The sequence below is a fragment of the Vigna unguiculata genome, chromosome 5 (genome assembly GCF_037176805.1).
Source record: "Vigna unguiculata cultivar grain cowpea cultivar isolate G323 ecotype 2 chromosome 5, ASM3717680v1, whole genome shotgun sequence".
NCBI classification, from domain to species: Eukaryota; Viridiplantae; Streptophyta; class Magnoliopsida; order Fabales; family Fabaceae; genus Vigna; species Vigna unguiculata.
The window spans coordinates 19,449,563-19,465,267 of record NC_140796.1 but is presented as its reverse complement, the minus strand read 5'-3'; the positions used below and the strand labels follow the sequence as shown (position 1 = coordinate 19,465,267).

The 15,705-nt window shown below is 30.7% G+C and overlaps 1 protein-coding gene across 1 annotated transcript; it reads right to left on the bottom strand.

Annotated features, from left to right (window-relative positions):
• Nucleotides 1-10,744: 10,744 nt before the first annotated feature.
• Nucleotides 10,745-11,563, bottom strand: LOC114184212 (trypsin inhibitor DE-3-like). Its single transcript, XM_028071492.2, has one exon. It carries the CDS (start codon nt 11,504-11,506, stop codon nt 10,886-10,888), a length of 621 nt encoding a protein of 206 aa, XP_027927293.1. The 5' UTR covers nt 11,507-11,563; the 3' UTR covers nt 10,745-10,885.
• Between the last annotated feature and the right edge of the window lie 4,142 nt (nt 11,564-15,705).

Below are 15,705 nucleotides of genomic sequence, written 5' to 3'. Positions count from 1 at the left end.
TTGTCTAACATCCCAACCCAATCAGTACTCTACATCTTTTATTCTTATTTCTAACAAATGAACCACCCAAGACAGAATCCATACTCATTACAAAGCCACTTTCAACATAGCACACTATCCTATTTTCTCCAATTGACTATATCACAATGAATTTTTGTGCACTAACTCTTCCAATTTTGTTGACTAATTTCTCTAGTCCAATTAGCTCCAATAACCTCTCTCACACCTAACCATTTAATGGCATACATGTGCCTCTGAACCAGTTGTCGCCTGGCGGCAAGTAGGGTGCTGCCAGGCGGTACACCAGCACCTGGTAATATCTCAGGTTTTTGTACCTGCGAAGAACATCAAATTCTCAGAATTTGATCCAGCTTCCAATTGCAACAGAACACAATAATTCATACATGATTTGTCAAACCCATTCCCAATAATATTATCCTTTACGCATCATACAACTTCCAATCACATCTTAATCATCCTTAAATCCATGATTCAGAATAATCCTTTGATCTTAATATGAACCCTTCATGTCCACATTCCAATTATAATCACAAGCACCCCAAACAATTGGAATATCATAGTATTATGCAATCACACAAACATAGGAATCTAACTATAAGTTCAGCATATCATAAAATTCACAGAAACACAGCGTCGCCTGGCGGTTGCGTCTCGTCGCCAGGCAGTTCGTGATAGAACCCAAAAATTGGGTTCAAATTGTTGCGTTGCCTGACAGCATACCCATGCCCGCCAGGTGGTTTCTGGGCGAAACTCTAGAAACTTACGAGAATTTACATTATATATGATAGAAAACACACGAAAACAACTTGAACCTAAGAACTCTCACATAAACAAGTACCCTCAACCACTTGAGCTAGTACTATTCCACGTCATAATAATTTACATTTAATGTTATAAAGGTTCCTACCACCCGCATTTATTAAATAATTATTTATTTAATTATTTAAATTTCTTGGGTCTTACACACACATTCATATTCTTGCTGAAATTCATGCTTTTTATACTCTAAGTTTTTTATTTAACCTAATTTTTCAATGGATTTAATGATTTATGAATGGGTTTGTTGATGATAATTGGTCATTGATGGGTACTGATGGCATGGAAGATGTGACTGTAGTGATAAACTCTTCTCCAAACTAATTTTTGGGGTCCAATTTAAATGATTCGTGTTCCCAACATTTGGAGGTGGGGTTTTGTGTGCCAAGGCATCAACGCTTATGTAGGTACTTTAGAAGCATATAGTTATATGTGCAATTCCTCTTTCTCCTAATTTTCTAAGTATCTTCTAAATGTTGATTATAATATGCCCTTGAACAATGGTTCCTAGCGAATGTTCCACCTGCTTTGTTCATTTTTTGAGAGAGCATCGATCAAAATAGGTTGGTTACGGGTATAGACTTGAGCAAGTTAAGGCTTTGGAGAGGGTCTATGCTAAATGTTCGAAGCCAAGTTCTTGGCAAAGGCTGCAACTAATCAGAGAGTGCCTCATCCCTTCCAATATTGAACTAAAACAAATCAAAGTTGGATTTCAATATAGAAGGTGAAATATTGTAATTTTGTTTATAATAAAAGGTCTAAACATTGCTTAGTGAAGCTTTAATACTGGACTAGCCTTCGTATGCCTTGTAGTTTAAAGATACTCGAGCAAATTTTATACACCAGGGAGGTAAATTTTTATTTGAATATGTTTTTATTCTTAACAATATGAAGTCTATTTATGGTGGTATTTATTTGTTAAGAATAATATTTATATATATGTTTGTTCATGTGGATGAAATTTCAATAGGAAAAAAAATTATAGTTTTAAGCATTGAAAAATGTTTAGATTTAAAAGGCTACATTGCCAACTTGGATGGTGTTTGACTATATTGCCATTTTGCATTATCAGTTCAAAAACGAGACATGGCAAGTTGCTAAACTATAAATTTGGATATGCTTCTACTTTACGGTTAACTATTATATTTGCAGTAAGATTTGTTTCTGCAAATATTCCCAACGAGGGAGAGGGTTGCACCGTGGAAGCCACATAAGGCATGGAAAAGAATGTGCGTGAACATTTTGAAAGGTTGATTATTAGGTGGAAATGAAAGCAAAGGTTTCATTAGCATAGTCAAGAAATAATGGGCATTATATGGAAGAAGGTTCTATAGATTAGAGGTTAAGTAGTTTTGGCACCACTAACGTGGACTTTATGGGGGCAATGCATTGTAATTTTGTTGGCTTTGAGGGGTTCTAGCCATTAATGTCAGTGGGTGCACTCCGTATTTAGCTCAATTATCACTCAAGTGTTAAATATAGCAATAAAATCACAAGTTTGGCAATAAAATCCTAAGTTTAGTTTCTCCCTTATATTGAATTGAGATTTTATAAAAGTATATGTTTCACTTATCACTTTTTACTGTTTTTATTTTATTTTATGAAAAGCAGTTTTAATAAATTATGAGGTTGTAAAATACTTGAAATAATTTTGCATTCAAATTAACAGAGTTCAAAACGTCATATTATATTTCAGTATAGTGAAAATAATGAGGTTTTTAGGTGTTGTTTTTTGCATTGGAATGCTTTTAAATATAAACAAATTACAGTGATTTTAATTACCATTATTTGTATAGTATATTAAATGGCGGGTGTTACGACGGTTTTCATGAGACAGTCATATTATACATTGTGACGGCATGATTTATGGCGGTATGCGGACCTGCCACATGTCTGTTCAATATATGACATTAATTTTGACTTATTGAGGATGTAAAACAAGCTTTCACACTTTATATTTTATAGAATAAGTTGGCCTACTTAAAAACTCTTGTGTTTTGACATAATAGTAAGTTTTGGATACAATGATAATTAAGCATGTGACTTGATCATAGGATGATGAAAACGAAGAAGAGAAGGCTGTGATAGGATTTTGGAGTGCATTTACTTGGTTGGTTGGTATGGCACTTATCATATCTCTGTTTTCTAAATATGTTGTTGCAACCTTTAAGGTTTCCAAAATTGTGGGAAATGTTGTAGAGCATGCTAGCTCAATCATTTTTGCTTTCAAGAACAAGTTGGTATGGTTTCCACGTCAATCATTTTGTTAAAGCATAAGTTTCAATTTTGCAGATAAGATTAAGCTTGTCAACTGTCTTTGACTTAAAATCTATTAATGTTGCAGGACATGTCATTGGGTGTTGTAATGGGATCTGCAACTCAAATTTCTATGTTTGTGGTGAGGCTAAACTATTGTTAAACGTATCCATACCATGCTTAAAAAATGTTAGCTTTTTTTTTTGGGCTTAATTACTTGGAACATATCTAGTTTAGTTCCAAAATTTTAAAATGCTATCCAATTGTAAGTTTGTTTCAATTTAGTACCCAAATTCGAAATTGTGCATCAATGCAGTACACACCGTTAATTTTTCGCAAACGCCGTTAACGGCATGTCACGTGTCAGCCTCTAGTTTTTTAATTTCTTAATTTTTTTAATTTTTTTAAAATTGCCACGTGTCAAATCCTTGTTGTGACACGTGACATTGTCAGTTATAAGACCCGTGAAAATTAATTAATTAATAAATGTGGGTAGTTGGAGCCTTTATGGCATTAAATTTTGACTTGTGTGACGTGGAAAAGTACTTGCTTAAGTGGTTGAGAGTACTTGATTGTTATGAGGGGATTTAGGTTCGAGTCTTATGTATGCCGATTATATGTTATTTGATTGATTATTAATTTTAATAATATGCATGATCATGTTGAATGATAACATAATTATAGAATTATAAGAATTGTCATGAAACATGATATGGTTGAGTGGTTTTGCATTGAATTAGGCATTGGTATGGTCATGGGTTCAAACCTTTGTGAACCAAATTTAACTCCATTTTTGCTAAAAATTAGTGTCACATGAATATGAAAAGGTGGAAAAAAACCCTAGCAGAAGGGGCCAGCCAAGAGGGGCTAAAAAACAACTACTAAGGGCCTTGAATAGCAATTAACTTCCCCATTAAAACTCATTTTTCATTTTAGCACATTAACCTAGCATTAAGGCGCTTTAAAAGCCAAATTGTGAGAGAGAAGAGTTAAAACTCATTTTTCATTTTAGCACATTAACCTAGCATTAAGGCGCTTTAAAAGCCAAATTGTGAGAGAGAAGAGGGGTTTTGGAGGCTGTTTTTCTGAGAGTTTGGGAAGATGTGCGAAAATTTAGAGTGAATAGTGAGGATTGGGGCAATTGAGAGCTAGTTGGGAGAGAATCAAAGAGATGGCATTGGTGCTTCCGGGGAAGATGCATAATTCAAATTCTAAGTAAAGGAAATTCTAGGTTAGGGGAGCTGAACCTGTAATTGTATGTTTTAGATAATATTGCATGATTTTGCTGATTTTATGACATGAATTTCGTGCTGCATATGAGGTGAATTAGGGGTTTGGGTTTTTTGGTACTATTATATTAAAATTCTTACCCAAATTTATGAGTGTGATGGGCTTATGCATTGTATATGTTGTTGATGATTTCAAATTCGATTGTTGGGGACTAATTTATGTCTACATTGTGTTCATATGTTTATTGCATCGTTTTCAAATGATTGGTATGAATTGAAGTGTTATTTGGGTATGTTTGTTGGTGTTGGCGTGCATAACAGTGTAGGAGTCTGCAATTCTCGCTCAAGCAAACCAGGCTCGCCTGGGCGAGATTATCAGAGACTCGAACATTGTTTATGCTCGAGCGTCTCGCTCAGGCGGAGGATTCTGGTCTTGGGCGACAAGCCATCTCACTTAGGCGAGGCACACTCGCCTAAGCGAGAACTCGTGAGTGTTGGGTGATTTTGCTTGGGTATCTCGCCCAGGCGCGAAGCCCTATTTTGGGCGAAAAAGTGTCTCGCTCAGGCGAGAGTACCTCGCCTAAGCGAGAATTCGAGGAATGATTTGATGTTTTGCATTGAATTGGGCATTGGTATGGTCATGGGTTCAAACCTTTGTGAACCAAATTTAACTCCATTTTTGCTAAAAATTAGTGTGGCATGAATATGAAAAGGTGGAAAAAAACCCTAGCAGAAGGGGCCAGCTAAGAGGGGCTGAAAAACAACTAATAAGGGCCTTGAATAGCAATTAACTTCCCCATTAAAACTCATTTTTCATTTTAGCACATTAACCTAGCATTAAGGCGCTTTAAAAGGCAAATTGTGAGAGAGAAGAGGGGTTTTGGAGGCTATTTTTCTGAGAGTTTTGGAAGATGTGCGAAAATTTAGAGTGAATAGTGAGGATTGGGGCAATTGAGAGCTGGTTGGGAGAGAATCAAAGAGATGGCAATGGTGCTTCCGGGGAAGATGCATAATTCAAATTCTAAGTAAAGGAAATTCCAGGTTAGGGGAGCTGAACCTATAATTGTATGTTTTTGATAATATTGCATGATTTTGCTGATTTTATGACATGAATTTTGTGCTGCATATGAGGTGAATTAGGGATTTGGGTTTTTTGGTACTATTATATTAAAATTCTTACCCAAATTTATGAGTATGATGGGCTTATGCATTGTATATATTGTTGATGATTTCAAATTGGATTGTTGGGGACTAATTTAGGTATACATTGTGTTCATATGTTTATTACATCATTTTCAAATGATTAGTATGAATTGAAGTGTTATTTGGGTATGTTTGCTGGTGTTGGCGTGCATAACAGTGTAGGAGTCTGCAATTCTCGCTCAAGCGAACCAGGCTCGCCTGGGCGAGATTATCAGAGACTCGAACATTGTTTATGCTCGAGCGTCTCGCTCAGGCGGAGGATTCTGGTCTTGGGTGACAAGCCATCTCGCTTAGGCGAGTGTGCCTCGCATAAGCGAGAACTCGTGAGTGTTGGGTGATTTTGCTTGGGCATCTCGCCTAGGCACGAAGCCCTGTTCTGGGCGAAAAAGTGTCTCGCTCAGGCGAGAGTGCCTCGCCTAAGCGAGAATTCAAAGAATGATTTGATGTTTTGTTTAATTCGCTGTCTAGGCGAGAGATTTGAATTCTGAGAAAAGGGTGGTCTCGCCTAGGCGAGTAATGCTCACCCAAGTGAGAGTTCAAGGTTTGTTTTGTGCGAGGTGCTTGCTCAAGCGAGGTAACTTAGCTTAAGCGAGGAAGGCTTGGGTGTTTAGGCGAGGGCTTCAAGCTTAAGCGATGATGGAACAATTTTGTGTTTCAAGGCAATTGTTTATGTTGTATTAGATCGGTTGGTGTTGGAATTGTGATGCGTGGTCTATAAGGCTTCTAAGATATCTCAAAGGTTGGCTCGGGATAGCGGATGAACACGAGGAACTCTTGAGTTGTGGCTCGAGTTGGCAAATGTTGCCGGTGTGAGTGTGCTGGCGTGGCCAGTACGGATGGGTCCAGATAGATTGTCCTCCTCAGTAAATAGCTGACAAGTTTGGTAGTCTTGGGAAGTTACGGACTATGTTCATATTGAGAACTCCACTTGGCGTTACGGTGTGTGATCCATAGCATGGTTTCTCGCACATGCTTTATCGGTTGTGGTCGATAGGTAAGGCAGCAAGGCATCTTGAGGTACTCACAAGAAGATGTAGAACACGGTCAACATGGTTATGGCCATGTGGAAGGAAAGTATAAGATTCCTTTGTTATTTTTAGATATCAAATCATGATTGTGGCAATGTGAGATCAAAGGGTGATTTTCCTTTGATGTGCTTATTATCAAAACATGGTTGTGGCCATGTGGGATGAAGGAAAGGAATTTTCTCTAGTATAATTAATTGGATATATATATTTGCTATATATATATATATATATATATATATATATATATATATATATATGATTGCTTGATATTAGCTCACCCTATCTGCTTGTATTTGGCGATGATCGTGTACGCAGTACACGGGAGCAGATGATATTGCAAGTGGTTCTGGTAAGGCATAGGCTTGGAGCATCGGCTAGCGTGGGAATTTATCAGAGTTTTAATATGTTTTTGAATAAGTTGTAATCTATTAAATTATTAGACTTGAGTTTTGCAATTGAAGTTATAGTTATGGTTTTCTTGTAATAAATTCTAGGTATTAAATGTTTAAATTTCCCGCGTTTTTTGGGAAATGATGAGTTATTAAATGAAGTTATGCATAATTTCTTTTTTATATTAATTAAACCCATAATATCTGGTTGGGATGTTACATCAGTGACACATGGCAAGGTACCGCCACGTGGCAAGGTACCAAGTGTTATTGTCTTCATTTCAATTTAGTCCCCACATGTGTCTATTTGTTTCAATTTAGTATGCATATATGTTTATTTGTTTCAATTTAGTCTCTGCTCTATTTGTTTGAATTTTGTTCAAGTATTTTTTTTTCAAAATAGAGAAATATTGTCTCTCTTTTAAGACAAAGTTTATTATTTATATAAATGTTATATTGATATTTGTTACTAAAAATGACTTATAAAATTAAGTATTGAAATTTATATTAAAGTTAATGGTAAAAGTCATGAATAACAGATTTACCAAAACTTTGTTATTCTTGAGTATAACATTGATATTTTGTTACATTGACATAACAGATTTATGTTTTGTTACATTGATATTTGTTGTACTCATGAATAACAAAGTTTTGGTAAATTTGTTATTCATGACTTTTATCACTAAACTTTAATATAAATTTCAATAATTAATTTTATAAGTCATTTTTAATAACAAATATAAATATAACATTTATATAAATAATAAATTGTCTTAAAAGAGAGATAATATTTCTCTATTTTGAATAAAAAAAATATTCGGACAAAATTGAAACAAATCGAGCGGAGACTAAATTGAAATAAATAAATATATATGGGTACTAAATTGAAACAAATAGACATATATGGGGACTAAGTTGAAATCAAGACAATCACACTTGGCAGGTACATTGTCACGTGGCGGTACCTTGCCACGTGTCACTGACAATGTCATGTGTCACACAAAGGATTCGACACATGGCAATTTTTTTTTTAAAAAAGAAATTCAAAAAGAATTAAAAAATTAAAAACAAAATTAAAAAAATTAAAAAAACTAAACGGTTACACGTGACACGTCGTTAACGGTGTTTGCGAAAAATTAAGGGCATATACTACATTGATGCACAATTTTGAATTTGGATACTAAATTAAAACAAACTTAAAAGTGGATACCATTTTGAAATTTTAAAACCAAACTGGGTATGTTTCGAGTAATTAAGCTTTTTTTTTTATAAACTTATCCATAACTTTAGTAAATATAAGTTAGATGTAACGTCCCATTTAATTATTAAGCGTAATTAAAAGAAACGTCACACACAAATAATACAACAGTGCAGTCCTGGGGTCTTAAACACAACCCGTACAAACCTAGGCACACCACGATGCCAAAAGTAAACTAGTTAAAAAGTATAACAGAAGAAGATAGAGTATTAAAGAGTAAAGCAATACATGGGCCATAACCCTAACAAAAAGCCCAAACAAAATGCGATGTCCAACCCAAAGGGACTATACAGCGGAATCATCTCTTCCCGGTTGACCTCGAGTGCTTTTCGCATCTGCTCACATCAATAAGTTGATTATCATTGCAAAAGTAGAAGGACAACATACAAGACAATCAAACAAGCAACAGGGTAAGCTAGAGCCATAAAGATTTCATCAATACAATCAGATATACTTTCGCAGTCCAATATACATACATCACCCAAACATGTTATGACCTTCCCAATCAATACACTAAGACTCGACTCATCTTGATACATATAACTTGGTTGGATTCAGCAGATGCTTGCACTTGTGGTGGATACCTCTGCTCACCCCCGAGCTATGTGTTACAAGTGTTACAATGAATCAAATGGTCTAATATATTTAAATGGTCTTTAGTATTTATTAATTTGTTACTTTGACCGTTGTTTTTTATATTTAATTAATTTTTAATAATTTTTACTACATTTTATAATGATAGTTTTTTATTTGATTTTTCTATTTTAATATTTAACTATTGATTCAAATGTTATTTTTTAATTTTAATATTTATGATAAAAAAAAATAAGACCTTTGATTTTATATATTAATCTATTTCAATACTTTTCTATGTGTTTATTGATATCTACATGTGTTTTTATTTACAAATTTTAACATCAAGTTGTTTTTATTTTTTACGGGACCATATTTCGATTATGTACATATTTTCAAGATCATATTATTATTTGAATTAATATTAACAATAGTATTAGTAACGTTATTATTATTATTGAGATTATTATTATTATTATTAGTGGTAATGTTAGTATTATTACTATTATTATTAGCATTAGCATTGATATTAACATTATTATTATTATTATTATTATTAGTTCAAATACTTTTATAAGTCGTCAATTTGAATTGACATGAGAGTTAAACTTTTAACTTAAACTTTATATGTGACTGTTATGTTCTAACATTAATTTCATGTTGCATTTATTTTGTACGAGACCATATTACACAATATACTTACAAATTTTTATATTTCATTGTTACTTAAAATAAAACTATGATGATTGAAATTTAATTATGAATAAAATTTTGAAAATGTCGAGAACACCTTTCTAAACACATTTTCCTGTAATTGTTAAAATTTATTTAAAATATCGAGACTATTTTATTTTTTTATATTTTTTATTTTATCTATTATTATTTATTCAATATTAAAAATAAAATTAATTACTATAATACTTTGATATTTAGTGTATTATGTTTAACTTTTATTATAAATTTAATGTCTGCGTTGATCAATAACATCTACATGTATTTTTGTTTAAAAATTTTAGCATTAATTTTAGGTTACTTTAATTTTTTTTTAATAGGGAGCATATCATCTCACAATATGTTTGTATTTTTTTATTTTTCTTTAAGTTAATTATTCATATGTGGTGAATATTTTTGCACGGGACCAAAGTTTACAATATACCAACATTTTATTTTAACAACGATATGTACATATACATTTTATTTTAGTATAATATATAACAACCAACTCTACACGTGTGTACACATTAAACAATTAACTGAGACTCCATGTCTACATTGATAACAATATCTTATGTATTTTTTTTACTTTAACAAATTCATGTTAAATTTTTAATAAAGTTACATTTCACAATATATTTGCGCTTTATTCATATTTGTATGTTACTTTTTATTTAAAATAATTTAAGTTTAACTTTTTTTTTCTAATTCCATAAGTCAATATCTTTCAATATTATTTATCTTTTAATCTCACTACATAGATGTACTTTTATTTAAAATTTTAATATTAGCTTCTATATACTCTTAACTAATTTTTATTTTATTATTTAAATATCATATATGTAATTATAATTATAAAATATAATAATATAACCCACCGATCTCATACTAGTTATTTATAAAATCATGTCAAACATTTTTGTTATTTATTTTATTTTTGATCAATTATTTCGTACAACTCCATTTTTATTGTTTTGAAAAAAAGAAGAAGTGGAAAACTGAGCCAAAACCAATCGCAGTTAACCCTTTAAAATTTGACTAAATGCACATCGAATTTTGACCGTAATGACTAAATACGTATTTGTAAATAATGTTAAGAAGAACTTTATTTGTTTAAACCAAATTAAGAGAGAGCAGGATAGATAAGTACTCTGAAGGTATATACACTTTAATTATTATTTACGTGTGGTGATATTTTAAAATAAATGCATTGACATCTTAAAATATGAATATTTTATTTAAAATATGAACGGGCTATTTTCTTAAGAGTGTCCAGTCTTATTATATTTAGCCATGCGCCAATTTATTACAACGAAATAAGCATTATTTAGTGCTTAGATTATGTTTCTAACACACCAGGAGAAACTACGCATGACATTTTAGTGTAACAGTGGTGGTTCATGCATATGCAGTTGCAGAAGATGCCGCTGAAACTCTCTGAAAGCGAACCCATAAAGCAGTGTCGGCATTCTGGGTGACGACCAAATGCCTGTTTCTAGCAGCATCAAACTGAATCCCAACGTAGCCACATGAACTACTATCGAGGGGACAGAACAAGAGGTTGTAGCCCCCAATGTCATAAGGAACACTCTTAATCTTAAACCAACCGCGTACTGCGTTGCCGTACCCATTAAGTTTAACAGAGAGTTCCTCTTCCTCACCCTTCACAGGAATCCAGAAAGACGGAGTGGGAGCACACGGGGGCACAACAGTGAAACCAAAGTTTAAGATAAGACCCTCGTATATATAACGGATTCTGAACGGTGATGAAATTTGTACCGGTAGGCCATTAGAGAAAGGATCGGGATTTTGGATAACGGACAAAGGACAAGTTTCGTTTCCGGTTGCTGCAAATTCTACCCCACCCCCGTTTCCAGTTATTATAACTGGCCTTAAAAAGTATATCCCACCATTTTCAACAAGTTTACCGTCAGTGTCTACCACATCAGCGCTGGCTGAAGGGAGGTTCCAGGTGAAGGCACAAAGTAGAAACAGAGAGAACAAGGTCGTAAACTTCATTTTTTGGGAGGCTCTCTTTTAAGGCTTATCTTCTGGTTGGATGAACAAATTATGTGAGAAACATGTATTTATGGACGCGCGAGTATACAGACAGAGATCAGCACAAGATATTTCACAGTTTGAGTGAACAGTTTTTTCTCTATTTTATGTGGTTCAAAGTTTTTCCGTATATAAATCATAAGCAAAGTAGGTTAAACGTGGGAAGTAAGAATTTTATGCAAAGTGCGAGAGTTCCAGAACCTTTCTCTTGAATCGAGATTTGAAAATGACGTCTTTATTTCTTATGATTTTGTATTAGATTGCACCGGTCATAAACTTTCCTCACGTTGTGTTTGTTTGTGCGGATAGCACTCTTAAAACATATTTGGACAAACAGATTAGTATATCAAATTGTGTACCTTTAGAAGATTTGTAACAAAGAGCACAGACATATATGCGAAATGATAACATATTTCGATCACGCCTAAAATAAAAAGATTTACGCGGATACATTCGTTTTTTACCATTTTCTTCTTATATTTTGTTATTATCATATTAGCATAAATTATATATATATATATATATATATATATATATATATAAAATAAATTATAATAATAAATATATATATATATATATATATATATATATACAATTATTATTATTAATATATATAATAATTAATAATAATTCAAATATCTATAACCATCTATAATAATTAAAATAATATTAAAAATATAATGATTAATATATTGATATATAATATGTATAATAAATAAAAACTAAAATATTGTTAAATAATATATATATATATATAACAATTAATAATAATTAAAATATTGTTAAATTTTAATATTTTTAACTCATCCAATAATAATTTCATTATATTTTTATGATTAAGAGTATTTTGGTAATCTTCAAATTCTATATATTAAAAGAAAAATTTAATCTATCACACTACTCAAATCACTCGCTAACTTTCACAAAATTCATCTCCAAACTCATTCACTTTATCCTTTAAATTCACTCAAAGAAACAAATATATTCATCCAATCAAATCCACACAAATTCATTTCTAAAAAGAGCACAACCTCAAAGTTGAATCACGTCAATGAACTAAAGTTGTTGGTAAACAATTTATAAGCAGAAGAAAATAGTTTGGAGAGAACAAGAATTTTTGAAAATAAATTTGACCTATTTAAATAATTTATTATAGCAATTTTTTATTTTATTTCAATTGTCCTTTAAATAACACTACTAAAAAAACTCATACTTCTTGTCAATTTTATTTTGAATTTTTTTTTGTAAGAAATACTTATAAATTTTGTTATTGAAAAACAATTTACAGGAAATTCATGAAAGAATTTCCTACCAATTAAAATTATTAGAAAAAATAGTAGAAAAAAGTCTTTTCTTGCAAATTCTTTTAACAAATTTGCAAGAAAATTCACATATAATATGAAAATTCTTTTGGTCTCTTAGCTTTAAGTGAAGATTGGAATTAGTCCATCTTTGAAATTTTAGTGCAATTTAATCCTCCAACTTTAGAAATGTATAAATGTAGTCATTTTAACCAAATTTTGTTAAATTTATTTAACATTTCAAACATGTTTCATGATAGCATTTGAGTTGGTTACACTATTTGACATATTTTCGCTTCACTGTTACTTGAGAAACGCATTTAAAATGTCAAATAAATTTTACAAAATTTGGTTAAAATGACTAAATTCATGCATTTTTAAATTCGGAAGACTAAATTATGTCAAAATTTTGAAGAAAAACTAATTTCAATTTTCACTAAAAGTTAAGAGAAAAAAAACATATTTAACCCTAATTTTATTTCTCCATTAGAAACAACAAAAGGATAGTTTGGATCAAATTAAGATTTTCTTGAAAAGAAATTTTACAATTTTAAATAATTTATTATAGCATTTCTTTTAAGTTACTTTCAATTGCTCTTTAAATTTATTTCACCATTCGAAATGAAAAATGATAACTCGGGTAACAAAAGTTCTTCTAATAAAAATGTTTAGGAAATTTATCGACGAATCAGGGATATATTATGAAAAGAAAACTGATTCATCATCATATATATATATATATATATATATATATATATATATATATATATATATATATATATATCAAAGTCCTGTTTTCACATCTCCTCTTTTTCCTCTCCTTCTTTTTCTTTTTTTCTATTTTTCTTCACAATCATCTTTCCTTAATAAATGAAAATATCTTATCAGACTGTGGCAAAAAATTATCACCTATTGGAATGATAGATTTACAAATGAAAGAATTCGTTGGTAATAGAAATTTGAAATTATTAACTATCGGATACATTATCAACAAAATTTATTAACAGAATTGGTTCTTCTTAACCAAAGAAAATATTTGTCAGTGATACAAATTTTAATTATTGATGAATCTAAGTGACAAATTTACCAACAGATTAATTACTAGCCAAAATATTTGTTGATAATTTAAATTTTAAAACTCATCGGTAATTTTTGGTTTACTGACAAATTTACTTTCGTCGGTAATCACGAAAATTCTTGTAGATGAAATAATCCCTCCGGTAGATATCCTCAACTCAATAAGAAAAAGATTGTTGTCTTAGTACTTGGATAATGATTACCCTCGATTAGGGCTGGTCAAAATGAACCAAACTGTACTGTATTGTTAAAAATTGCACTGAACTTCAGAATAGTTCGCTTGAACTGAATTGATCTGAAAAATAGTTCAAACGAACTGAATTTCATTATTTTTAAACTGAATTTCATTATTTTTTAACTGAACTGCAATATTTTTGAACTGGACTAGTTGTGTATTATTTTTTAATTGCTTAACTAAATTATTCTATTACAAAGAGATAAATGATCAATTCCATAAATATATTGGATTAGAGTGTCTAGAATTTCTCACAATGTTCAAATAATATTTATTTTACTTAGACCTATTTAATATTACATTTTCTTTATATGTACATGTTGCACATTAAATAATTTGTTTTAACAACTTTAGTTTGATTTAATGTTATATTTTATTTATATGTAATACATGTTTTATATTAAGTAATTTATAAGATTAAGACTTGTATCAGTTAACTATTTTTTTTTTCTAAACAAACTTAATTTAATTATTATCTATTATTTATTTTTATTCATGAATACTAAAATAAGTTACATGAAAACGTCTCAAGAATCTCATAACTTGTTTTTTCTCTATTTTTAATTTTTTTTTCTAATGATTTTAGTATAGAACAGTTTTCGTAAGTTTATATATACTTAGAAACATATTTTCGAAGAAATATCAAAAATCAAATTCCAATAATTATGAACTACTTTACTTTATATATATATATATATATATATATATATATATATATATATATATATATATATATATATATATATATCCTTCTTCTCTTTTTTTTTTCTATTTTTTTTCTCAATCATCTTTCTTTAATAAATTAAAATATCTTATCAGACTTGGCAAAAAATGTATCACCTATTGTAATGACAGATTTACAAAAGAAAGAATTCATTGATAATAGAAATTTTAAATTATTAACTATCGGATACATTATCAACAAAATTTATTATCAGAATTGGTTGTTCCTAACTGAAGAAAATATTTGTCACTGATACAAATTCTAATTATTGATGAATCTAAGTGACAAATTTACCAACAGATTAATTATTAGCCAAAATATTTGTCGATAATTTAAATTTTAAAACTCATCGGTAATTTTTGGTTTATCGACAAATTTATTTTTGTTGGTAATTACGAAAATTCTTGTAGATGAAATAATCCCTCCGGTAGATATCCTCAACTCAATAAGAAAAAGACTGTTGTCTTAGTACTTGGATAATGATTACCCTCGACTAGGGACGGTCAAAATGAACCAAACTGTACTACACTGTTAAAAATTGTACTGAACTTAAGAATAGTTCGCCTGAACTGAATTGATCTGAAAAATAGTTCAAACGAACTGCACTGAACTCTTTTTTATTTTAAAAAATTGAACTGCACTGAACTTAATTGAATTACAATATGAATTGAATTGAACCTTCTTTCCGAATTTCAATTTTGGGTCAAAGTTCAGGGACTAAAAACATACTTAACCCACTATTTTTAATCGAACTGTACTATTTTTAAACTGGATTTTATTATTTTTTAACTGAACTGTAATATTTTTGAACTGAACTAGTTGC

What these genes read in the sequence shown, in the direction of transcription:
- LOC114184212 (XM_028071492.2), bottom strand. Translation starts at nt 11,506, where the DNA reads ATGAAGTTTACGACCTTGTTCTCTCTGTTTCTACTTTGTGCCTTCACC.